This window comes from Pan paniscus, chromosome 6 (assembly GCF_029289425.2).
Source record: "Pan paniscus chromosome 6, NHGRI_mPanPan1-v2.0_pri, whole genome shotgun sequence".
Classification (NCBI taxonomy): domain Eukaryota; kingdom Metazoa; phylum Chordata; class Mammalia; order Primates; family Hominidae; genus Pan; species Pan paniscus.
Window position 1 is genome coordinate 92,731,489 of NC_073255.2, and position 27,558 is coordinate 92,759,046.

The window sequence follows — 27,558 nt, forward strand, 5'->3', positions numbered from 1 at the left end:
TTCCACCCCTCTCCTTGCTTTAATGCTTCTATAGAATCATGGCTTATTTTGTTGAACGTCTCCATTTGCCACATATTTTTCTTCATAAGTGAGGATTTTCCTCCATGCATTGGTTGTTTTACCCGTTTCTTAGGACAATGTGCACTCATCCTTGTATTCAACAAATATTGATCTAGGGCTCACGTGTGCTAAGTAGTATGGAGATAAAACCACCAACAGGGCATGGTTGCTATCCCGTAGGAATTCACAGTCTCATGGACAGAACAAAAATGTCAGCAGGCGATTCTCACACACCGTTGCAAGTGTTCTATTAAGGTTGTATAGAATAACATGGATCACACGTAAGAGAAAACACATCCAACCCCTAGAACTCTAGAAGGCTTGCCAGAGAATGTCAGAGAAGTTGAGGCCTAAAGGAGGAATCACTTTGGAGGAGGACACATCGGAGAATGGTGTTCCAGACAGAAAGACTAAGCAAAAACCCATGGATGAAAGAAAGCCTGTTGCATAGAGCAGCCACTAAGTAGAATGGTTGGCATACGGAGGATCAAGACGTCGTGGGCAGGACACAATGACAAGGCTGGATGATATTATAGAAACACTTGGAAGTGGGCGAGCATGGCGGCTCACACCTGTAATCCCAGCACTTTGGGAGGCCAATGCGGGTGGATCACCAGAACTCAGGAGTTCGAGACCAGCCCAGCCAAGATGGCGAAACCCCTTCTTTACCAAAAAAAAAAAAATTAGCCTGGCGTGATAGTGCAGGCCTGTAGTCTCAGCTACTCAGGAGGCTGAGGTGGGAGGATCACTTAAGCCTGGGAGGCAGAGGTTGCAGTGAGCCAAGATTGTGCCACTGCACTCCAGCCTGGGCGACAGAGCAAGACTGTCTCAAAAAACAAAAAAGGAAACACTTAGGAGCTGTGTTTCAGAACTTGGACTCAATGATGAAAGAACTAAGAGTCATTGAAGGGTTTCAGCGGTCACCTTGGCATCTGGGAACTTGTTTCTGAATAAGTGCCCATATCTACAAAAGTCACAGTCCCTGCGTACAGAATCAAGGTAAATCCACACTTCATTCATTTGCTAAGCACAAGCAAAAAGGCATCTCCTTATTTAGATTGCACTTTGTTGCTGTTTGACTCTTTTCCGTCCCCTTCAAAACCCCATCAGAAATGGCTTTCTTCTCTATCTGAAGATATTCAATAAGAACTACTTGCCTAGGGTCATTGGTGTGGTAAAAGGAACTGTCCAGAACGAGACAAGTCATAGCAGTGACATCTCATCCTCTTGCTTTGCTGAATGCCAGATGGAAGCTGTTGAGGGAAACCTAAAAGCCTACATGACATTCTTTAAATGAGAACAAAAAAAAGCAGGGGTGTTTTAGCCACGAGGAACTTAAATTTCACCGTTCTCAGGGAGAATTATGAATTGGACAACATCAGCCTCCCGCCTGGAGCAGAGATGGACATTCTGAGCCTAAATACAGAGATGAAATTGGCATCACATCATTAATGGGCCTATCAACAGTATGTCTTATATTTGTATTACTTTGCATTTTTTTGTGGAAGAAAATTAACATTTCTTATTTACTTATTTAGTTTTTTTTTGTTTTTTGTTTGTTTGTTTGTTTGTTTGCTTTGAGGTAGGGTTTCACTCCCTTCACCCACACTGGAGTGCAATGGAGCGATCTCAGCTCACTGCAAGCTCCACCTTCCGGGCTCATGCGATTCTTCTGACTCAGCTTCCCGAGTAGCTGCGACTACAGGTGCGTGCCGCCACACTGCACCCGGCTTGTTTTTGTATTTTTTTGTAGAGACGGGGTTTTGCCATGTTGCCTAGACTGGTCTCAAACTCCTGAGCTCAAGTGATCCGCCCACCTCCTCCTCCCAAAGTGCTGGGCTTATAGATGCGAACCACAACACCCAGCCTCTTACTTTATTTAATCCTCACAAAAACCTCTATAAGGTGGATAAGGAAGGGATTTTCATTATTATGGTTATTCTTATCATATTATTGCTATTCATATTATTCTTTTAATTAATTAATTATTTTGAGACAGGGTCTTGCTCTGTCGCCCAGGCTGGAGTGCAGTGGCACGATCTTGGCTCACTGCAACGTCTGCCTCCTGGGTTCAAGCGATTCTCCTACCTCAGCCTCCTGAGTAGCTGTGATTACAGGCATACGCCACTGCACCCGGCTAATTTTTTGTATTTTTAGTAGAGATGGGGTTTCACCATCTTGGCCAGGCTGATCTTGAACTCCTGACCTCATGATCCACCTGCCTCAGCCTTCCAAAGTGCTGGGATTACAGGTCTGAGCCACCGCGCCTGGCCCTATTCTTTTTATCATTAGGATTATCTATTAAATGTATGAGGAAACAGATTCCAAGCCATTAAATGACCTGCTTCAGGGTACGCAACTAGTTAGTGGCAGAATCCATCCTAGATTATGAGTCCGTTAGCTCCTGAACTCGGGGTCTGCATTTATGTGCATGAGGAGGCAGAGAACTTAGCTGATTCATTTTATTTTCTGGAACAGCTGCAGCTGCCAATAAAAGTGACACAAAGGAGCTTTGGATGGGGAATCAGGGTGTCAATGAGTTCTTACCTCTGCGATAACAAACTGAATGACTTTGTTTCTCCTTAACTTTTTATGTGTGGGCCACAGCAAAATGAAGATGTGTGATTTGGGAATAAAAAGAGTTCTATCCACATAACAACTACATGTTGTAAACAAATCATCTCTATTTTTCACAGGGAAGCTAAGGAACAGAGAAGTTTAGTAACTTTCAATGAGTCACACAGCCCCTATGTGATGGTATCTGAGTAAGAATCAAGTTCGAGGACTTTTTCTCAGTTTATTCCTACTAAGAACTTATTCATTGGCTGGGCATGGTGGCTCACACTTGTAATCCCAACACTTTGGGAGGCCGAGGCAGGTGGATCACTTGAGGTCAGGAGTTCAAGACCAGCCTGGACAACATAGTGAAACCCCATCTCTACTAAAAGTACAAAAATTAGCCAGGCATGGTGGTGGGCACTTGTACGTCCAGCCATTCAGGAGGCTGAGGCAGGAAAATCGCTTGAACCTGGGCGGCAGAGGTTGCAGTGAGCCGAGATCGCACCACCGCACTCCAGCCTGGGCAACAGAGCCAGTCTCTGTCTCAAAAAAAAGAAAAAAGGAACTTGTGGCCAGACACGGTGGCTCATGCCTGTAATCCCAGCATTTTGGGAGGCCGAGGCAGGTGGATCACCTGAGGTCAGGAGTTGGAGACCAGCCTGACCAACATGAAGAAAACCCATCTCTACTAAAAATGCAAAATTAGCCAGCCGTGGTGGCGCATGGCTATAATCCCAGCTATTCGGGAGGCTGAAGCAGGAGAATCACTTGAACCTGGGAGGCAGAGGTTGCAGTGAGCCAAGATCGTGCCATTGCACCCCAGCCTGGGCAACAAGAGCAAAACTCCATCTCCAAAAAAGAAAAAAAAAAAAAAAAGGAACTTACTCATGCGCACATACACACATAGAAAAAGACGGAGAGAGACAGACAGACAATGGCTTCTTCAGTAAGTCCTCATCTTCACTCAGATCTGTAATACATGCTTGTCTGTTTCACATAAAATGAACCACTTGAGAACACTGGCACATCCTCTTCGATGTGCAATGGGGAATTTTCTCTGTTGTTTATTCTCAGGAGTGCTGTGAGGTTATGAATGTTTTTCCTTTGCCCTGTTTGTTTCCCATTTCATCATCCCCAGACAGTGCAGACTGCAAACAGCTCCCAGGTATTGAATAGAGTGGGCTCCCTGTTGAGAACTCCGCCTGCATCCCACTTTACTCTAGAGGCTATTCACAGCTTATCCTCAGGGCCCGACCCAGGCAATCCAATAGCTGTGTGGCCGCCACTAGCAAACCACAGCCTACCCTGTGTCCAGATTTCTGATGATGTGTTACTTCCAGACAGAGTGAGCTCTTGGCATAAAAGCCCTTTACTTTACAGACAACAACCAAAATAAATCTCTATTCATTCCCTGTTGCTCTTATAACAAATTATCATATACTTTGTGGCTTAAAGCAACACAAATGTATTCTACATTTCTGGAGGTCAGAAGTCTGTAATCAATTCCCTTGGGCTGACACCAAGGTGTCTTCCTGGAGGCTCCAAGGGAAGAATCCATTTCCATGCCCTTTGGTGGCTTTTGGTGACAAGGTGGGTGGCCGCTTGCCCCATCTTCCTTCCCCACAGGGCCTTTTCCTCTTTAGTGAAATCTCTCTCTCCCCCAGTCTTACATGATTACATTTAGGGTTGTGAACCCCGATTTGAGACAGGTCTCAGTTAATTTAGAAAGTTTATTTTGCCAAGGTTAAGGACGCGTACCTGTGACACAGCCTCAGGGAGTCCTGACATGTGCACAAGGTGGTTGGGGCACAGCTTGGTTTTATACACTTTAGGGAGGTGAGATATCAATCAATATATGTGGCCGGGCGCGGTGGCTCACACCTATAATCCCAGCACTTTGGGAGGCCGAGATGGCAGGATCACCTGAGGTCAGGAGTTCGAGACCAGCCTGGCCAACACGGGGAAACCCCGTCTCTACTAAAAATACAAAAATTAGCTGGGTGTGGTGGTGTGTGCCTGTAATCCCAGCTACTTGGGAGGCTGAGGCAGGAGAATCACTTGAACCTGGAAGGCGGAGGTTGCCGTGAGTCAAGATCACGCCACTGCACACCAGCCTGGGCGACAGAGCGAGATTCCGTCTCAAAAAAAACACACAAAACCCCAAATTACACACACACACACACACACACACACACACATATACACATATATATGTATATATATGTATATATCTTATGTATATATCTTACACATATATATATATATGTAAGAAGTTCATTGGTTCTGTTCAGAAAGGCAGGGACAACTCAAAACAGGGAGGGAGCTTCTAGGTCACTGGAAGATGAGAGACAGATGGTTGCATTCTTTTTTCTGATAAAGTCTTTCCAAAATAGAATGGGAGGCAGATTTGCCCTGACCAGTTCCAAGCTTGAATTTTCCCTTTAGCTCAGTAATTTTGGGGTCCCAAGGTATTTTCCTTTCACAGGGTCTATCCGCATAATCCAGGTGAATCTTTGCACCTGTAAAGGTCCTTTTACCATGTAAGGTAACCCATTTATAGGTTCTCGGGATTAGGATGTGGATATCTTTGGGGCCACCAATTGGCTTATCACAAAACCCATTTCTTTGAGGGCAGAGTGAACTCTATTCTCTGGAGTTCTCACACATTCTGCACTCCAGCGGGTCAGATCAAGCTGGTGTGAAGGGCTGAGACACCAGTGAATTATTATTTGGGGTCAAGGCTCCCATCAGGATAGTGGTGGAAATTGGGAGCAGAGAGCTACTAATGGGCTTCTCCTTTGACCTGTCCTCCAAAACCATACCTATAATTTTACCCGAGGAAATGCACTTCAGCATGGTGATTATCTCCATTTTAAAAGGAGAAACGTTTATCTGGTTCTTCCAGTGATACATATTCATTGTGGAAACACATGCCCTCATCTCCCTTCCAGCCCCAGCACAGAGAGCAGGTTCTAGCCTCATGGTCTTTGCGCTCGCTGGTCCCTGTACCTGGAATGTCCGTCCCCAAAATATCCACATGGACCCACCCTTGCCTCCTCTATGTTCCTCCTCAAATATCACCTTCTCAATGTGACTTTCCCTGGAGTCCTTATTTATTTATTTATTTATTTTTTTTTTTTAAATGGAATCTCACTCTGTCACCCAGGCTGGAGTGCAGTGGTGCAATCTCGGCTCACTGCAACCTCTGCCTCCCAGGTTCAAGCAATTCTCCTGCCTCAGCCTCCTGAGTAGCTGGGACTACAGGCACCCACCACCATGCCCAGCTAATTTTTTGTATTTTTAGTAGAGATGGGGTTTCACTGTGTTGGCCAGGCTTGTCTCGAACTCCCGACCTCCAGTGATCTGCCCACCTCGGCCTCCCCAAGTGCTGGGATTACAGGCGTGAGCCACCATGCCCGGCCTCACTCTTTGGTTTCTTATCTTTGCCTACGTTATTTAACCTCTTTGAACTCCACTGTGTTTATCTGTAAAATAGGCATCATGTAGCCTTTGCTTCCTCCATGAGACTTAAATGAGGCCACATCGGCTGTGCTCCTGGCTCAGAGGAAGCTCTCCCTGCATCTAGCCTCTCTGACCTGCCATCAGACAGCCTAGGTGGGGACCAGACACTTGGCATGCCGACAGCCCAGTCCTGTGCCCATCCCTTCTCAGATTTGCCGCCGGAGGACCCACCGATGGGCTTAGCTCCCAGACAAGCTGTCTGTATTCACAGGTCTTCATTTAAGTGACACGCCAAGTTGAAATGCAGCCTCCTCTCACCCATGATGTAGGGGAATACCATCTTCCACAGATCCCAGGCTCTGTGACAAGCCCAGGCTCTGCGACGTGACCTGGACTCCGGCTGCACCCTATCCCTACGTGCATCCGGCCGGCATTTCCTCCAGGCTGCAAGAGATCAATTTCTTCATCTGAGCCCTTGATGTTGACTTGTGTTCAGGGCTGTGCTTTATAAGAAATAGACATCTCCAGGCACCATAGCAACCTAGTTGGAGACCAGCCTGGGCAACATAGCAAGACCACCTGTCTCTATAAAAAATACAAAAATTATGTGGACATGGTGGCATGCACCTGTAGTCCCAGCTACTCAGGAGGCTGAGACTGGGGATTGCTGGAGCCTGGGAGGCAGAGGTTGCAATGATGAGACCCCACATTGGGCGAGACCTGTAGGAAATGAGATCAGAGGTGGGAACAACAGATTCACACCTCACTTCATCCGATGCTGGGCAGGCAAGCAGCAAGGCCACGTCAAGGTCCCCTGTCCCCTCCGACATGGTCTGTGGTTGATTGCCTTTGAAGAGGAATGGAGGGAGGACTGCTGGTACAAGAGGCTAGGGTTGGGGTCAGAGCTGCTTCAGGAGCAGAGACTGGGGACACCCTAGCCTGAGGTATTCAAGGGCAGGTCAAAGCACCTTCCTGGCTTCACTCAGAATGATCTTGTGCTCTTTTTCAGAGAGCAAAGCTTTTCAAAGTCAACCACGATGTCTGAGTCACATGTCTGCTCCATAGATCTTGCTGTTAGTGGAAAATTTCTTCTAGACTGTGGGAGTCAATAGGTGCTCAATCTTCGTTTGGGTGTTACTGGGCATTTTCATCTTTTTCTAAGCCGCCAGTGCATTCTGGGGGTCGACTGCAGAGGCTTAGTCACATGCCCTGGCCCCATCCCCTTGCTCCCTTGAGCTGATTCCTTGTGGGCCAAAGAAGGCAGGGAGTCACTTTTCTCTCTGTCCTCCTGTCTCTCCATACCAATGAGGCAAGATGTGCAGGAGTCCAAATGGATTTATCCATAGTCTGGCACCTACTGTTTTGGGTTTTTTGTTGTTTTCTGCCTTTTTTTTTTTTTTTTTTTTTGAGACAGAGTCTCGCTCTGTCCACCCAGCTGGAGTGCAGTGGTACAGTCTTGGCTCACTGCAACCTCCACCACCCAGGTTCAAGCAATTCTCCTGCCTCAGCCTCCCAAGTAGCTGGGATCACAGGCGCCTGCCACCACGCCCGGCTAATTTTTGTATTTTTAGTAGAAACAGGGTTTCACCATGTTGGTCAGGCTGGTCTTGAACTCCTGACCTCGAGTGAACAGCCTGCCTCGGCCTCTCAGAGTGATGGGATTACAGACATGAGCCACCATGCCCAGCCCTGCTTTCTGCTTTGAACGTTGCATTTTCTCAATACCTTTACCAGTCTTCCATTTCTTTGCCCAAACTACTCATCTTCCCAAGCAGTCTTGTCCAAGGTACGTCTGTCTCTTTGTTCTTGGCAGGGAGGAGTCTGTCTCAGGATACCTTTCATTTCGGTCCCGCTGTTTAATTCCTCATATAGGGAAAAATCTCAGAGGCCTCCCCAGCCATGTGGAACTGTGAGTCCATTAAACCTCTTCTTTATAAATTACCCAGTCTCAGGTATGTCTTCATTAGAAGAACATGAAAACGGACTAATAAGATGATAAAAGCCACACTCTGTGCATTCAGGCAAAAAAGAATGAGAGACAAGCAAAAGGGGGAAACCCTTATAAAACTTATCAGATCTCATGAGACTTATTCACTACCATGAGAACAGTATGGGAGAAACTGCCCCCATGATTCAGTTATCTCCTACTGGGTCCCTCCTACAACACACAGGAATTATGGGAACTACAATTCAAGATGAGATTTGGGTGGGGACACAGCCAAACCATACCAGTCAGACTCTAGACGTCTTTCTGGTTACATTGGTGTCTCCTGCCCTTCACATCTGGACCCCCCTGGGAGGTTGATGGTTGGACCCACCCTTTAGGAAGGGGGTCTGCTTATTTGATAGAAGAGGCTGCATTGTTTGCGCTGTGGGGACCAAGGAGGAAGGAGAAGGCCCTGGAAGGAAGTTATGCAGATCTACTGACCTCGCTTGGCCTGGTCACGTTGGCGCTCAAGGCAGACTTAAAACATGACTGTATTTTTATACTGTGTACCAAGATAAATGGGTGAGATCACTCAACTGTGTAGGTAGGACTCCAGCTGTTCAAGACCCCATCAGGAGACCCCAGACAACAGGAGTTACTATTGTGGTGAACTGCAACCAATTCTGCTCTCTGGTTAAGAAGTTCCGACCCATTGATCATCCAGGCAGCTCTCTCTCGGCAGGAAAATGCCTTTTGCAGATGGGCAGAGAAAGGAATAGAGGTGCGAAATATTTTGGAGTTTATTCCGCCTGTCTTTTTCTCCAGAGGAGAAAGAACTGTGTCATCAAATTCATTCCAGACATTCAGTGAAAGTTGACATGAGATTGGACTCGCTCACAAATCTGGGCAGGAAAGATGTTGGCCCCCAGCTGTGCAGGTCCCAGTATGAGTCAGGGACGAAAAATGGAGCAAAGGCCTCACAAGGCAGCCGGCAGCCAGCAGCGAGCTCTGGCCTTTTGGCAGCCTGGCATTTCATCTTATCGGGGATTCAGACTTCACTGGGGACTCAGGCACCCCTGAGGTTCCTTTCACAGCAGGAAAACAAGTTCAGTTAGTCTGCTTTTTCCGTGCAACACGGTAGAGAAGCTGAACATGGGAAGTCCACCTGTAGAGAGTGCTCCTCCTGGCCTTCTCCTGGATTTTGGGGGGACAATGATTGAGGAAGGGGAAACAGGCAGGAAAGACTGGGCTGTGGAGCAAATAGAAGATTCAGGTTTAGTCATTCAGAAAACATGTATTCTGCATACATTATCCAACCTCTTGGCTCTTTTCCCCACACTAAACAACAGAGAGGCCTGGCACCTGGGCAGGAGGATTGCTTGAGTCCAGGAGTTCGAGATCAGCCTGGGTAACATAGTGAGACACCCATGATATGGTGTGGCTGTGTCCCCACCCAAATCTCATCTTGAATTGTAGCTCCCACAATTCCCACGTGTCGTGGGAGGGAGCTGATGGGAGGTAATTGGATCATGAAGGCGGGTCTTTCCCATACTGTTCTCATGCTAGTGAATAAGTCTCACGCGATCTGATGGATTTATAAAGATGAGTCCCTTTGCACAAGTTCTCTCTCTTACCTGCCACCATATAAGAAGTCCCTTTGTTCTTCCTTCGTCTTCTGCCACGATTGTGAGGCCTCCCTAGCCATGTGGAACTGTGAGTCCATTAAGCCTCTTTTTCCTTTTCTTTTCTTTTTTCTTTTTCTTTTCTTTTTATTAATTTTTTTTTATTTTTCTTTTTTGAAATGGAGTCTCGCTCTGTCATCCAGGCTGGAGTGCAGTGGTGCAATCTCGGCTCACTGCAACTTCCACCTCCCGGGTTCAAGCAATTCTTCTGCCTCAGTCTCCCAAGTAGGTGGGACTACAGGCGCCTGCCACCACGCCCGGCTAATTTTTATATTTTTAGTAGAGACGGGGTTTCACCATATTGGCCAGGCTGGTCTCGAACTCCTGACCTTGTGATCCGCCTGCCTCGGCCACCCAAAGTGCTGGGATTACAGGTGTGAGCCACCGCTCCCGGCCCAAGCCTCTGTTTCTTTATAAATTACCCAGGGTCGGGTATGTCTTTATTTGCAGCGTGAGAACAGACTCACACATCCCGTCTCTACAAAAAATATAAAAATTTATCCAGGCCTGTTAACATGCACCTGTAATCCCAGCTACACAGGAGGATCACTTTAGCCCAGGAGATCAAGGCTACAGTGAGCTCTGATCTTACTACTGCACTCCAGCCTGGGCCACAGAGTGAGACCCTGTCTCTTAAAAAAAAAAAAAAAAAGAGAGACGGAGAGAGAGAGAAGAAACTGGAGAAGCTTCAACAACTTTGAGGGGGAGATTTGTATGATTCTAGAATTTTATGTCAAAATAAATTGTCATGAGAGAAGGGGAGAAAGGTATTATCAGAATTCTAAGAATGCAGAAAATGTAATATTCACAAATGTTTCATTGTCAAATAGTTTTAAATGTTCTCTAGCAGATATTTGGATGACAATCAGGCACTTAGGGTAGGGACAGTTATTAAAAAATGGAAGTAAGCATTGGAATCACTTAAATATAATGAAGTAGCAGGAGCTGTTGTAAATTTTGTTACAAAATTAAATGCACACTCCAAATACTATTCTAGAAAAAGATGCAAATAGTAGAAAATGTGTCATCATAAATCTCAAATTAAACTTACAAAGACTGAAAAGCATGAGGTAAAAGGTAGGAAAATAAAAGGTCTATTAATCTTATTACATACAAGAAAAAATGACAGGATGCCATTTAGTTTCTTGAATTTGATAATTTAAGAAATGGTGGCTTAAGTCATGCATTACACAAATGGAAAAACATCCAGCAGCATAACCAAAACCAAAATGTCCACAGGTTTCTTATGTAAAAGAGAAAACAAACCATAAGAACCAGAAGCGGGCCAGGCACGGTGACTCATGCCTGCAATCCCAGCACTTTGGGAGGCCAAGACGGGCAGATCACCTGAGATTGGGAGTTCGAGACCAGCCTGAACAACATGGAGAAATCCCGTCTCTACTAAAAATACAAAATTAGCCGGGCATGATGGCACATGCCTGTAATCCCAGCTACTCGGGAGGCTGAGGCTGGAGAATCACTTGAACCCAGGAGGCGGAGGTTGCGGTGAGCCGAGATCGCACCATTGCACTCCAGCCTGGGCAACAAGAGCGAAACGCCATCTCAGAAGAACCAGAAGCAGGAAATAAAATAACAACAGTACAGCCAAATATGTTTATAACAATATATAAAAATGGAATTAGACTCTACCATTGGAAAGCAAAGAATCTCAAATTAGATTTCTTTAGAATCCAATTCTAGCCTCCTTGTAAGAGACATACCTCTAAAATATAACATTAAAAAGTTTAAAAACCAAAAGAAAGGCCAGGTATGGTAGCTCACACCTGTGGTCACAGAACTTTGGGAGGCTGAGGCGGGCAGATTACTTGAGCTCAGGAGTTCAAGACCAGCCTGGGCCAACATGGCCAGACTGCATCTCTATAAAAAATGCAAAAATTAGCCGTAGTCCCAGCTACTCAGGAGGCTGAGGTGGGAGAATTGCTTGAGCCCAGGAGGTCAAGGCTGCAGTAAGCCATGATCACACCACTGTACTCCAGCGTGGGTGACACAGCGAGACCCTGACTCAAAAAAAAAAAAAAAAGAAACATTTAGCAGAATTCACACCAAAGGAATTAAGCATAGCTGTACTGATACAAAAATAGATTTTTTTCCAAAAGACATTAACAAAGCACTGAAATATTTTTTAAAGACCGTGTATAATGACTGGTATGGTTTGGCTGTGTCCCCACACAAATCTCATCTTGAATTGTGGCTCCCATAGTTCCCACGTGTTGTAGGAGGGACCTAGTGGGAGATAATAGAATCATGGAGGCAGTTTCCCCCATACCGTTCTGGTGGTAGTGAGTAAGTCTCATGAGATCTAATGGTTTTATAAGGGGTTTCCCTCTTTTGCTTGGTTCTCATTCTTTTTTGCCCGCTGCCATGTAAGACATGACTTTCACCTTCCACTATGATTGTGAGCCCTCCCCAGCCATGTGGAACAGTGAGGCCTTTAAACCTCTTCTTCATAAATTACCCAGTCTCGGGTATGTCTTCATTAGAAGAATATGAAAACGGATTAATATGAAGATAAAAGTCACACTCTGTGCGTTCAGTAACGAGGGCCACCCACTTGTTCATCTTGATGTCCTCTGAATGCATCCCTTGGGGCTTTCATAGCCCACACTCTCTTCTTGGGTGGTGTCATCCATTCTGATGACTTTATCATCATCTGTATGCAAATGAATGCTAAATCTGTATCATTAACCTGTATCTATACATTCTACTGCATCCTAGGCTATTCTACTGGGCTGTCCCTCAGGAACCTTCAAAGAATGCATCCAAAATTTAACGTGTAGCCTTTCTTTCTAAGCCTATCCATTCAGCTGAACGTAAAACCCAGGTGTCTCCCTGGATGGCCCATTCTCCTTCACACACCACACACAGTGATCCATCAAGTCTTATCAACCTCTCGTTTACACAGCTCTTAAATTTTCCCTATCTCCATAGCCTACTTCAGTCTCAGAATCTGTAACTTCAATAGCCTCCTCTCTGGTTGTTGGGACCCTTGTATCAGCAAAGGGTAATTTTTCTCAAGCTCAAACCTGATCAAGTAATTTCTCTGATGAAAATGTTTTAGTGGATAAAAATACAACTCAAAGATACTCAACAGATAAAACCAAGCTCTGTTCCTGAAAAATTTAAACATACAATTACCATATGATTCAGCAATTCTGCTTCTAGGTATATACCCCAAAGAGTTAAAAGCAGTGACTGGAACAGATATTTGTACACCTACATCCATAGCAGACACTTGGGCTGCTTCTTTCTACTTTATGTCTATTGTGAATGTGGTATGTCCATACAACGGAATGGCTAATGAAAAGACTCAGGCTCTAAACAATATGTGAAGATATTTATTCTGAGCCAAATACAAATGACCAATGGCCTATGACACAGCCCTCAGGAGGTCCTGAGAATATGTGCCCAAGGTGGTCAGCCTACACCTGAGTTTTGTACATTCTAGGGAGATGTAAGATGTCAATACACGTAAGATGACATTGGTTCAGTCTAAAAAGGCTGGACAACTGGAGGTTGGTGGGTGGGGAGCTTCCAGGTCATAGGTGGATTGGTCATTGGTGGGTTCTGATTGGCAGTTGGTTGAGGTATTATCTAAAGACTTGGAATCAATCAAAAGGAATGTCTGGCTTATGATAAGGATTGTAGAGACCAAGGTTTTATTATGCAGATGAAGCCTCCAGGTTGCAGGCTGCAAAGAGAATAGATTGTAAGTGTTCCTTGTCCTATCAGTCTTACTCTGTTTTAATGTTAGTTAATTGAAACATTAATTAACTTTAATATTTGGGCCTGAATTCCAAAAGGGAGGAGGGTATAATGAGTCATGTTCAATTCTTCCTTCCCATCATAGCCTGAAGTCATTTTTCAGGTTAACTTTGGAACACCCTTGGCTGAGAAGTGGGGTCCATTCAGATGGTTGTGGAGCTTAGAATTCTATTTTGGGTTTACAGAAAATGGTCCAGCCTTAAAAAGGAAGGGAATTCTGACACATGACACAACATGGATGAACCTTGAGGGCATTATCTAAGTGAAATAAACCAGTCACAAAAAGACAAATATCATATGATTCCACTTAACATAAGGTAAAGGTACCTAAAAAAGTCAAAGACACAGAGAAACAAAAAATAGAATGGTGGTTGTTGGGTTTGCAGTGAGGGAGGAATGGGGAGATAGTGTTTAATGATAATAATAGTGTACAAAGTTTCAGTCTGGGAAGATGAAGGACTTCTGGAGAGAAGTAATTGTGGTGGTTGTATGACACTGTGAAAGTACTTAATGCCGCAGAACTGTACACTTGAATAAAACAGGCCAGGCACAGTGGCTCACGCCTGCAATCCCAACACTTTGGGAGGCCAAGGCGGGCAGATCACTTGAGGTCGGGAGTTCGAGACCAGCCTGGCCAACATGGTGAAACCAACATGGTGAATACAAGAATTAGCCGGGTGTGGTGGCAGATGCCTGTAATCTCAGCTACTCAGGAGGCTGAGGCAGGAGAATTGCTTGAAACCGGAAGGTGGAGGTTGCAGTGAGCCAAGATCGCACCACTGCACTCCAGCCTGGGGAGCAAGAGTGAAACCCTGTCTCAAAAAAAAAAAAGAATAAAATAGTAAATTTTTAGTTATTATATTTTACCACAATAAAAATAAATAAATAAAAACAAGTGGTGGTGCATGTCTGTAGTCCCAGCTACTCAGGAGGCTGAAGTGGTAGGATTGCTTGAGCCTGGGAGTTTGCGACCAGCCTGGGCGACATAGCAAGACCCTGTCTTTACAAAACTATTTTTTAAAAATAAGCTGGTCGGCTGGGTGCTGTGGCTCACGCCTGTAATCCCAGCACTTTGGGAGGCTGAGGCGGGCAGATCACGAGGTCAGGAGTTCGAGACCAGCCTGGCCAATATGGTGAAACCCCATCTCTACTGAAAATACAAAAATTAGCCAGACATGGTGGCGCACACCTGTAATACCAGCTACTCGGGAGGCTGAGGCAGGAGAATCGCTTGAACCCAGGAGGTGGAGGTTGCAGTGAGCTGAGACCGCGCCACTGCACTCCAGCCTGAGTGACAGAGTGAGACTCCAGCTCAAAAAAAAAAATAAATAAATAAATAAATAAATAAATAAAATAAGCTGGTCATGGTGGCAAGTGCCTGTAATCTCAGCATTTTGGGAAGTTGAGGCAGTAGGATCACTTGAGCACAGGAATTCAAGTCCAGCCTGGGCAACATAGTGAGACCCCATCTCTACAAAATGAATAAGAATTAAAAAATAAAAACAAACAAAATACAATTAAGCTTTTCACCGTGTCATACAAGGCCTTTACTGACTAGTGCCCCAACTGTATCCTTCACCTCATTCCTTCCCACCTTCTCCTGGCTACTCGAAGGCTCAGAAGAACTCAACATATTGTCAGTTAATGAACATGTCAAGCTTTTGCAACTCTGTGCCTTGGTACGGCTGCCCCCTACCCTACCTGGCCTTCTCCTCTTCCCTCCTTATCCTTTTCCCACCCTCCCCTCACTCACCTGGCAAAGTCAGCCTCTTTTTCCTTTAGGTCTTTGATAGTAGGCATGTTCTCCAGAAAGCCCCCTCTGACCCACCCTTCACCCCCAACCAGGTGGTGCCAAGACATCCTGGCTTCCCTCCCACAGCATGTACCACATTGAATTCAAATGACTCATTTGCTTGGTTTCAAGAACAGGATTTATGTCTTGTTCGCTTTTGTATTCCCGTCACAGTATCTGGCAGACTCATTCCCAATAACCATTTGTTGGATTAGTATATAAATCTTTTTGCACTACAGAATAGCCTCATTTAACAAATATTTGAACTATAAGAATAATTTATGGAGAACAAGTTTTCTTCACAGACTTCAATATGCTACTCATGGTCCTTGACTCCAGTAGTCCAAAAAAAAAAAAAAAAGTAAGTTTATAGAAAAAGATTATAAGGTTACGTAATGTAATTAATAAATATAAATATGGCCGGGTGCGGTGGCTCACACCTGTAATCCCAGCTCTTTGGGAGGCCAAGGCAGGTGGATTACAAGGTCAGGAGATCAAGACCATCCTGGCCAACATGGTGAAACCCCATCTCTACTAAAAATGCAAAAATTAGCTGGGCATGGTGGTGGGCGCCTGTAATCCCAGCTACTCGGGAGGCTGAGGCAGAAGAACCACTTGAACCTGGGAGGCAGAGATTGTAGTGAGCTGAGATCGCACCACTGCACTCCAGCCTGGGCGACAGAGCGAGACTCCATCTCAAAAAAATAAATAAATGAATAAACAAATAAATGTAAATATATTTGTATAACTAACCTTACAGAGATTCTACTATAGTGGAAAATTCCTTAGGTTTCCAAAAATTGCAGATGTATGGGCCACATTCTCTTCCCTATGATCCATTAACAACAGAAAAAGGTGACGAAAATCAACTAGAAGAGAGAAACCAATAAAAGTACAAAGGAGAACTGGGATGTAATAATGATTGGGAGGAATTTAAAATTGCAGGACTAGGGTCCATAGTTGCATACTAATAATAATGAAAATGTTCTCTCTGGTTTTCCAAAAAACTACAACATTCCAAAATTGACTGAAGAAAAACTGAAAAGTAAAATGGACCGACAATCACAGAAGAAAGGCTTGTTGGCATGGGGTACACATTGTTTTACAGTGATTTTTTTTCAAACTTTTGAAAGATAGATAATGACAATATAGGAGATATATGGAATGCTACGCAACTTATTTTGTTTAGATGTCCTAATACTAAATATATACCCTAATACTAAAACATGACCCAGATCTCCAAAACTATAGATTTTTTTTTTTTGGAGACAGAGTCTCGCTCTGTTGCCCAGGCTGGAGTGCAGTGGTGCAATCTCGGCTCACTGCAACCTCCACCTCCCGGGTTCAAGCGATTCTCCTGCCTCAGCCTCCTGAGTAGCTGGGATTACAGGAATGCGTCACCAAGCCTGGCTAATTTTTGTATTTTTAGTAGAGACAAGGTTTCACCATGTTGGTCAGGCTAGTCTCAAACTCCTGACCTCGTGATCGAACTCCTGACCTCATGATCTGCCCACCTCAGCCTCCCAAAGTGCTGGGATTACAGGCATAAGCCACCACACCTGGCCCAAAACTATAGATTTTGGAGTCTGTATCTTTCCTTCTCTTCTCATTGCTCCTGACCAATCTTTTGGCCTGATTTCTGAATGACAGCAACCTCTCAACAGGTTAGAGGTTTTCCAGGCACCACACTCTTCAAGTGTTAGGAAATGGTTACTCATTTTCTGAGTCTTGTTGACCTTGATCTTGCCACTCTTCATCTCTGATCATGGCAGGGGGTCTTGGTGTTCTCATCTGTAAATCATCCTCTTCATGCATTCTGCCAGGTTTTTCCCCAAAGCCAAATGAACAATACCTTGCTCCCTTACCCAATATAAAGAGACAGGGTCCCATGAGTTTTCTCTGAGTGTATGTCAAAATTCCTGTCTAGGATCGTTAAACTCTAATGCAGAAGAAAAGTTTGTTTTACACCTCCCCTTCAGTTGCTCTGAAGTGTATAAATGGCTTTGAACTTGAATCATTTAGATTTTACAGCAAGATTCAATATCCCAATTTAATTTTTTAGAACAGAGGTGCACAGTTAAAGCAAGGTACAAATTGTTTAACAAGCAAGCAAGGCAGGAGGATGGCTTGAGGCCAGGAGTTTGAGACCAGCTTGGGCAACATAGCAAGACTCTCTCTGTAAAGAAAAAAGAAAATTAAAAAAAAATTAGCCAGGTCTGGTGTCATGCACCTGTAGTTCCAGCTAGAAGATTGCTTGAGCCCAGGAGTTTGAGGCTGCAGTAAGCTATGATCGCACTACTGCACTCTAGCCTGGGTGACAAAGCAAGAAACAAGAAAGTAAGAGAGAGAGGAAGGAGGGAAGGAAGGGAGGAAGGAAAGAAGGAAGGAAGGAGGGAGGGAGGGAGGAAGAAAGGAAGGGAGGGCGGGAGGGTGGGAAGGGAGGAAAGGGGGAGGGGGAGAGAGGGAGGGAAAGAAGGAGGAAGGGAATGGAAGGAAGGAAGGAAGAAAGGAAGGATGGAAGGGAGGGAGGGAGAGAGAGAGGGAAAAAAGAGTCTAAAACTTCCTTCCTCATAGTGCAGAGTAACTGAAAACACTGAGTTTTGTGTTCACCCTTGACTAAGTTACGCTGCAGAAACCACAGAGTCTTAGCAGTTAGCAGCAAGCATTTATTTCTCACTCAGATCTCGCGTCCTTTGTGGGATGGTTGAGGATCTGCTCAGGTTGAATTCCTAGGTCATTCCAGAACCTAGAATGAAGCAGCAGCCCCTCTTTTGTGTAAATGTTATGTGAAAGAAGAGAAAGGGAAATGGCAGAAAACACAATGGCTTTGAAGCTTCTCCTTGGACTTTCATACTTCTATCACTTTGGCTCTCAGTTGATTGGCCAAAGCTTGTGACATCAACAGGCAAGGAGATATCATCCTCTCCTACAAGGGGAAACAAATATAGTAGACCCTTAGGCAAAGCAAAGATGAGGGGCACTGACCCACGTGCAGTCAAAAATCCAAGTATAATTTTTGAATCCCCAAAAACTTAACTGCTAATAGCCTACTGTTGACTGGAAGCCTTACCAATAATATAAAAAGTTGATTAACTCAAGGCTGATTGTGTTGACTCACGCCTGTAATCCCAGCACTTTGGGAGGCCGAGGCGGGCAGATCACAGGGTCAGGAGATCCAGACCATCCTGGCTAACACGGTGAAACTCCGTCTCTACTAAAAATACAAAAAATCAGCTGGGCTTGGTGGCGGGCACCTGTAGTCCCAGCCACTCAGGAGGCTGAGGCAGGAGAATGGCGTGAACCCGGGAGGCGGAGATTACAGTGAGCCAAGATTGCGTCACTGCACTCCAGGGTGGGGGACAGAGCGAGACTTTGTCTCAAAAAAAAAAAAAAAAAAGTTGATTAACTCATATGTTGTATGTTATATGTATTGTACACTGCATTCTTACAATAAAGTAAGCTAGGGAGAAGAAAATGCTATTGTGAAAATCATAAAGAGGAGGAAGTAAGTTCATTAACTGGAAATGGATCATCATAAAGGTCTTCATCCTCATGGTCTTCACCTTGAGTAGGTGGAGGAGGAGGAAGAGGAGGGGTTGGTCTTGCTGTCTCAGGAATGGCAGAGGGAGAAGGAAATCCACGTATAAGTGGACCCACACAGTTCAAACCCATGTTTTTCAAGGCTCAATTATAGCTGGAAATAATAGACCCTGTTACAGTCCACACTCTTGCTCATCAATATTCATTTCCCTCTCTTCAGCTGCAAAATATACTCCTCCCCTCCCCAGGGGAGACTTCCCAACAGTCCCATCCAGTTATAACACCAGACTCAAGCTCTAGAATCTCATGATGCTCATCAAATCTGGATGTGGCTCTTCTTGGTATGGAAACATAAAAACTAAAAAGACAAATTACCCCTCACCCTTGCCCGACACAAACACACACTTGACATATGGTGGTGGACCAGGGTCAGGCCAACCACCAAAAACATTCCCCTCTGGAAAGCAAAACATGGGATACCCGTAGCGGTCAGAGGCTCAGAGCAGTTCTTAAACCCTGTTGGACAAAAACCTTGGGGTGAGGAATTTTCCCTCAATTAGCTGCTTCTGCTTCCTAGAAGTGACCCTGGATGACATTGTTCTCCAGGATTCCCAGGAAAGCTGTCCTTTTCCACTATTCTTGTACTTACTCTATGAGGGCATTGTGTAATACACCCTTCCTGGGACCCGTGTAGCTTATCCTCTTAATTGCTTGGGCCCATAGGTTGGGAAGTCCAAAGATTTTTTTTTTTTTTTTTTTTTTTGCGATGGAGTCTTGCTCTGTCACCCAGGCTGGAGTGCAGTGACACAATCTCAGCTCACTGCAGGCTACGCCTCCCATGTTCACACCATTCTCCTGCCTCAGCCTCCTGAGTAGCTGGGACTACAGGCGCCCGCCACCATGCCTGGCTAATTTTTTTGTATTTTTTAGTAGAGACGGGGTTTCACCATGTTAGCCAGGATGGTCTCAATCTCCTGACCTTGTGATCCGCCAGCCTCGGCCTCCCAAAGTGCTGGGATTACAGGCGTGAGCCACCGCGCCCGGCCCCAAAGATCTTTTAAAGTTTGGAACAGTTATAGTGTCTTTTAATCCAAGATTGTTGGCTCTTGGCCAGTATAGCTCTCAAGGACTTAGTTATATTTTTATCTGGCTCCAATCAGTTATGCTAATAAACACATCCACAATTATTTTTGAGACATACCTCTCTCTAAACTTAATAACAGGCTTCCTAGGAGAGTCACTTAACACATTCAGAGATTTTTTTAAAGAGGCATTGATTTGTTTTAATAGGGCTGTATTATTACTTAAAGCATTTCTTTATTTTCTCTCTTACTAGTTGGAGATGAGAAACAATTGCTCCTGGTGCAGTGCCTGTAATCTCAGCACTTTGGGAGGCTGAAGCCAGAGTATTGCTTGAGGCCAGGAGTTCGAAACCAGCCTGGCCAACATGGTGAAACCCTGTCTCCACTAAAAATACAAAAATTAGCCAGGTGTGGTGGCACATGCCTGTAATCCCAGCTTCTTGGGAGTCTGAGGCAGGCAACATAGCCAGACCCTGTCTCTACTAAAAATACAAAAATTAGCTGGGTGTGGTGGTGTGTGCCTGTAATCCCAGCTTCTTGGGAGGGTGAGACAGGAGGATCACTTGAACTCAGGAGGTGGAGGTTGCAGTGAGCCAAGATTGCGCCACTGTACTCCAGCCTGGGTGACAGAGCAAGACTCCATCTCAAATAATAATAATAATAATAATGATAAATAAAATAGCTGGACATGGTGGTGCATGTCTGTCATCCTAACTACTCAGGAGGATGAGGCAGGAGGATCACTTGAGCCCAGATGTTTGAAGTTGCAGTGAGCTGTGATCACACCACAGCATATCAGCCTGGACCACCGAGCAAGACCTTGTCTCTAAAAAAATAGAACTAGAAATCGAAAAGGGGGCTTTGAGAAATGTGGGGATAGGAAGATAACAAGATCATTACGAGAAAAAAAAAGAAACAATTGCTTCTTTCAATGCTGCAACGCCAGGAATTTCTGAGTGGTTTTTATTTTTGGCTTGCAAATCAACCAGTTCTTTCCTGAGCTCATCTCTTTCTTGTGGTGCTCTGTTAGATGCAACTAATTTCAATTGTGAATCACGGCATTCTGTTTCACAGACTTTTTACCTAAAGCCACTGGACTCGGATTCAATATCTACCTGTCCTCCAAGGTATCACAGGCAACAGTTTTACCAAACGTTTTGCTATCGTATTACAGGGATCTGTGTCTTTCCAGCCTCCAGTCACAGTTTTCTCATTTTTCACTGCCTGGCTCCGGAACCAGTACATTGTATTTTAGAATTTTGGTTATGGTAGCCTCTTAGTTTTATGTACCAATTTCTCTCTTTTTGACATAGACCAACAATGGTCTAAGTTATGCTGCTGTAGCAAACAAGCCCCAAATCTCAATGGTTCATAACAACACAGGGTATTCCTGACGTGAGCTGTCCATTGTGATTCAGCTGTAGGTGTTCCCCACTTTATCCTCATTCTGAGACCCAGCCCGAAGGAACAGCCTCTATCTGGGGCATGTAATTCTCATAGCAGAGGGAAAGAACAAATGTTAGAACCACACAATGATTCATAAAGCTGTGAATTAGATGTGGTAGATGTGACTTCTACTCACATTTTATTTTGGCCAAGAAAGTGACACTACTGGCCAGGCGCAGTGGCTCACACCTGTAATCCCAGCACTTTGGGAGGCCGAGGCGGGTGGATCACCTGAGGTCGGGAGTTCGAGACCAGCTTGACCAACATGGTGAAACCCCGTCTCTACTAAAAATACAAAAATTAGCTGGGCGTGGTGGTGCACACCTGTAATCCCAGCTACTCGGGAGGCTGAGGAAGGAGAATTGCTTGAACCCGGGAGGTGGAGTTTGCAGTCAGCCGAGATCGCGCCACTGCACTCCAGCCTGCGAGATGGAAGCGAGACTCCATTTCGGAAAAAAAAAAAAAAAAAAAGAAAGCGACACTATCAAACCTAATATAAATGGGGTGGAAAAGTACAATCCTCTCTCGGGGAGGGGCAGGATGTAATCAGGAACTCTGCACCTCTCCTTCAGCAGCTTTTCTTCATGAACGTGACTTTGAACTTGTGTTTTTATCTTGTTAGAACAAGATTCATGGCCAGGCACAGTGGCTTACACCTGTAATCCCAGCACTTTCAGGAGGCCAAGGCAGGAGGAGTACTTGAGGCCAGGAGTTCGAGACCAGCCTGGGAAACATAGCAAGACCTTGTCCCTACAAAAAATTGTAAATGTTAGACAGGCGCAGTGGCTCATGTCTGTAATCCCAGCTACTTGGGAGGCTGAGGCAGGAGGATGGCTTCAGCCCAGGAGTTCAAGGCTGCAGGGAGCTATGATCACACCACTGGACTCCAGCCTGGATGATAGGGCAAGACCCTGTCTCTAAATTTTTTTTTAAACGATACATAATTAGGCCGGGCGTGGTGGCTCAGGCCTGTAATCCTGGCACTTTGGGAGGCCGAGGCGGGCGGATCACTTGAGGTCAGGAGTTCAAAACCAGCATGGCCAACACGGTGAAACCCCGTCTCTACTAAGCATACAGAAAAATTAGCCGGGCGTGGTGGCGGGCACCTGTAATTCCAGCTACTACGGAGGCTGAGGCAGGAGAATCGCTTGAACTCGGGAGGCGAGGTTGCAGTGAGCCGAGATCTCGCCGCTGCACTCCAGCCTGGGCGAAAGAGCAAGGTTCCATCTCAAAAAAAAAAAAAAAAAAAAAGATACATACTTAAACCAATATGGGAATTGCCAGAGTGTTGGTAAATTATAAAATTTTTAGAGACGTATGCATTATATAAAGGGTTTCACCATTCTAAAGTACACAAAGTACGCAGGGTTGACAGCAGATGGCTGGATGAATAGGAAACCAGACTGGCGGGTGGCATTTTTTTTCTCCAAGAATCTAAAGCGAAGGGAATATGTTCCACTCTCTATCATTCCAATAAGTCCCTGCAAGTTCACGAGTATACTTGGAGCTGAACAGGATGGAAAACTGTTCACCTGATATCCTGAAACGCTGAGACAAGTTTCTGCAGAGCAGCTGTGGGTCTGGCCTGTCATGGCCCAAGCCGACTTCCCATCTCCGCATGCTTCTGACCATCTCACTACTCTTTATCTCCACAGTTTGACATGCAAAGGATAACTCTGGAAGAGTTGAAGCACATTCTCTATCATGCCTTCCGAGACCACCTAACGATGAAGGACATTGAGAACATCATTATCAATGAGGAAGAGAGCCTGAACGAGACCTCGGGGAACTGCCAAACAGAGTTTGAAGGAGGTAGGTGCCCCTGCTGCCATCCCCTCCCCAGTCCGGGACAGGCCAATGCACCACACTCTCTATATGAAAAATGCGTTCACACACAGGCTCCTGGGCTGATGTGGCCTTGTACTGAAGCCAAAAATCCAGGACTGAGGTTAAAGATCTTTTTTGCTAAGATGCGGTGGGTTTCATTTTCTCCATCTTTCTCCTCCAAATTCTGCATTTTTTGCAGAATCTCCACTGACCCTGTCCTTTCTCTCAAGGCTCTCTGAGGTCTGCGTGTGATTGGATGTGTGGTTTTGTGCTGTTTGCCTTCTCTTGGTTGTGGCTGCATGGGGCGGTGCAAAGAGCCTATTTTGGCTGTCCGGCAAACTTGGGTCGAGTCCGTTGTGTGACCTTGGGCAAAGGATGGACCTTCTCTGTGTTTCCTCATCTGTAAACATCAGGATAATTACACCTACTTCGCAGAATTCTTAGGAATGGATGACCTCTATGTTCCCAAATGCACTGGCCAAAAAAAAGAAAAAAAAAGGGACAGAGTCCTCTGATGAACTTAACCAAGTAGTTACAGAAGAAATAAGGTTCTCTGGAGGCCAAAAAAGAGACCCATGAAAGGTTATTTTTTTTTAATTCATGAAAGCAAATTTAAAGAAAAAAGAGAGCCTACTGAATCTCCTAATCAGTAGAGAATTCCTGAGAAGCTAAAGGATTTAATCCTTCTTTCCAACTTTGAAAATCAGAGTGGCTTTAATAGCCCTGTTGTATAGAAAAAAATTTTTTAATTACATTAAAACATCATATAGCAGGCTATCAGCAACTTTTCTGTTCAATGCTGACATTTCTTAAGGAGGTCAAATTTTTTTTCTTTTCTTTTTTTTTTTTTTTTTGAACATTTAAATAAGTCAGTATACATAGTTGGGAAGCTGTCACATAGACACTAGAAGGATATATTTGGTTGCCTGGTCTCGTAGCTGTCTCCCTTAGAGCCAGTGAGTGCTATGGAGGGAGGCTAGTGTGCTTGGAGCTGAGCTGGTCCCAGGCACCAGAACTGTCCATGCAAACCCAGGCTCCCATCAGCCCTGTCTTGGCTGAACTGCTGCATCATGGACCCAGCATTAAAGGCCACGACAGGAGGGAACAGGAGATGGCCTATACTCTGAGGTTGCAAACAGTGGGAGAGAGGGAGTAGTGGAGTCTGTTGCAAAGCAGAAAGCAATGATCTCTTCTGAAGTCACTCAAATTTAAACACTGCAAAACTGCCATGCGCATCAAACAAAACCCAGCTGTGGTCCTGAAGTTGCCTTGGTCTCCTTGCCGTGACAATGGGGTGATAGCATCAATGACTGTATTTGGAGTGGGAGTCACACTGATCTTATAAGGGCAGGATGGGGTGGTCACAGCCAAGGCCATTTCCAGCAGGACATGCGAGGGTGAGGAGGGGTGAGGAGCGAAGGGATTGAGAACTGAAACTTGGGAAAACAGCAGACCTGGCCTTCCCAATCCATCTCGCTCGGGGCTGACAGATGATGTGAGCCCCACGCAATGAAAGCATGTGGGGCTCAAGCGCTCTACTGCTAGTGAGCACTCTTGAGATGGGTGGAGAAGGGTATTTTTGGGTATCATCTCATTTTCCACAACAGCCTTTGTTGGTGGATCAGTGTTTTGTTCAGGGAAATGTCATAGATCTTAGTAATTTGGGAAAGGTCAGGCTATACTGGGAAATAATCTAAATTCGAAGTAAGGACTTTTTATTTCTCAAAACCTTATACATTAATAAAATAAATGCCTGACAAAGGGGCTACCAAACAGAAGCCTTGCTGGGTTTGCTTTAATGATTTGTCAATAGCTTATTTATAATTAATGTAATATGATTAATATATTAATGATCATTAATAGCAATTATATTTATTAATAACCATAATGCAAGTATTAATTATGTTTATTAAAAATTATTAATGCTTATTGTTATAAAATAATTATTAATGTTTATTAATAATTATTACCATAATGGCTTAATAATTTTAAGTCAGTGCAGTGCCTGGACTAATAATTGTTACCATTACTAATTGCCATTAATAACTATTAGCCCAGGCACTGCACTAAGTGGCTTAACATTAATTAACCATTATGGTAATAATTATCACCATATTTAATAAATATCATAATTAATAATTATGGTAATAATTATGGTATTATCTAACCATGGTTAGGTACCTAACCATTACCTAACCAATAACTATAGTAGTATTTTTGTTTTGTTTTGTTTTGTTTGTTTTTGAGACAGAGTCTCACTGTGTCACCCAGGCTGGAGTGCAGTGGTGCAATCTCGGCTCACTGCAACCTCTGCTTCCCGGGTTCAAGCAATCTTCCTGCCTCAGCCTCCCGAATAGCTGGGACTACAGGTGCCCACCCCCATGCCCGGCTAATTTTCCTATTTTTAGTAGAGACGGGGTTTCACTGTGTTAGTGAGGATGGTCTCAATCTCCTGACCTCGTAATCCGCCCGCCTCGGCCTCCCAAAATGCTGGGATTACAGGCGTGAGCCATCACACTCGGCCTAATTTTTGTATTTTTAGTAGAGATGGGGTTTTACCATGTTAGCCAGGCTGGTCTTGAACTCCTGACCTCAAGTGATTCCCCCTCCTCAGCCTCCCAAAGTGCTGGGATTACAGGTGTGAGCCTGTTAGTCCAGGCACTGCACTAAGTGGTTTAAAATTCATTATCTTATTTCATTTAAAAAAGCTGTTATTTTGTAATTTGCATGTTGCATTCTTGTATGACCTCTGGGACCATCATTACATAATCCCTTTTGCATATTTTTATCTCAGAGAAACTTTGCAAAAACATTATGTCAGGGTTGTTTGTCCCCCAGACACAAGCTCGTTGATTTGTGTTTAGGTTTAAGAATTTTTCAAGCGTGATCAAAGTGATGGGTGAATATATTTAATGCTCACAGGCCTTTCCACATGCAAGAAAGAGCCTCCCTGGTTGCATTTTGGGCAGAGGTGTCTAGGAAGAGAATACTGAGTTCCTGAGTCTACCTGCTTAGCATCCTAGGACTAGAGGAGTTTGTCTGAGACCCTGTGGCTCACCTTAGACCCTTTGCTTCCATATTGTTCCCATATCCACAAACGGGGGCCCGTTGGCATTTTGAACCTTTCCCTTCTTCTATCAAGACCTGATTGCACAGCTGCATTGCTTCCACCTCCTAAATCTCCCTCTCCTCCTCCCAGCCTTGAGCCCTTTGGGGCCTCCCCATCTCTCCCAAACTGTCAACTCCTCCCTATCCTCTTTTGCCCTTGGCCTAAGGGGCGTGCCTTGTCCAGCCACGTCAACCATGCCCTTGCTGATGTCCTGTTACAGGACCACCAGGTTCTTATGCCCACTGTTCAGTAATAGACCAATACACTGAGACAGCGGGGTTTGCAGCAGAGAAACAGTTTAATGACAGTAGGGTAGCTGAGCAAGGAGACAGGAGGAACCCTCAAATCCATTCCCTGAGGAGTGTTGAGCTAGGGTTTTTAAGGGGATTGTGGAGGGCAAGAGACTGAAAAATTGAGGTTGTTGATTTGATGAAACCATCAGGATGTGGAAACTGCATTCTTTGGTAAGTCAGCTCCCTGGGGGGGTCCTTCAGACCAGCTGACATCAGTAGTCTCATTGACATGCAGAACCTAAAGAATATCTCAAAGGGAAAACTTAATGTTTTATACTGTTCAAATTGTTATCAATAGGGCAATTAAGGGGAACTATAATGGCTCACGCCTGTAATCCCATCCCTTTGGGAGGGCAAGGCGGGTGGATAAACTAAGGTCAGGAGTTCGAGACCAGCCTGACCAATATGATGAAACCCCGTCTCTACTAAAAATACAAAAATTAGTCAGGTGTGGTGGCATGTGCGTGGAATCCCAGCTACTCGGGAGGCTGAGACAGGAGAATTGCTTGAGCCCAGGAGGTGGAGGTTGCAGTGAACCAAGATCGCGCCATTGCACTCCAGCCTGGGCAACAAGAGTTAAAACTCCATCTCAAAAAAAAAAAAGGAGGGGGAAACTATAATCGTGTGTGTGTGTGTGTGCGCGCGTGTGTGTGTGTGTGCATGCGTGCGCATGTGCACACCTGGCTTTCTTCTTCATTTTAATTTTTAAGTTTTGGGGTACATGTGCAGGACGTGCAGGTTTGTTACATTTAAATGTGTGCCGTGGTGGTTTGCAGCACCTATCAACCTATTACCTAGGCATTAAGCCAGCATGCATTAGCTATTTTTCCTGATGCTCTCCTCTCCATCCCCCACCCCCCAACATGTGTTCTCATTGTTCAGCTCCCGCTTATGAGTGAGAACATGCAGTGAGAACATGCAGTGTTTGGTTTTCTGCTCCTGTGTTAGTTTGGTGAGGATGATGGCTTCCAGCTCCATCTATGTCCCTGCAAGGAC

At 44.9% G+C, this 27,558-nt stretch overlaps 1 protein-coding gene across 9 annotated transcripts in view; it reads left to right on the forward strand.

Annotated features, from left to right (window-relative positions):
• The window catches only part of CALN1 (calneuron 1), a 662,858-nt gene that overhangs the window by 610,450 nt on the left and 24,850 nt on the right, over positions 1-27,558 (forward strand). For all 9 annotated transcript variants that reach the window (XM_034952089.3, XM_008963371.5, XM_034952090.2 and 6 more), the window contains one exon: positions 22,989-23,145. In XM_034952089.3, coding sequence (XP_034807980.1) covers positions 22,989-23,145 — 157 coding nt within the window. The remainder of the gene's footprint in view (positions 1-22,988; positions 23,146-27,558) is intronic.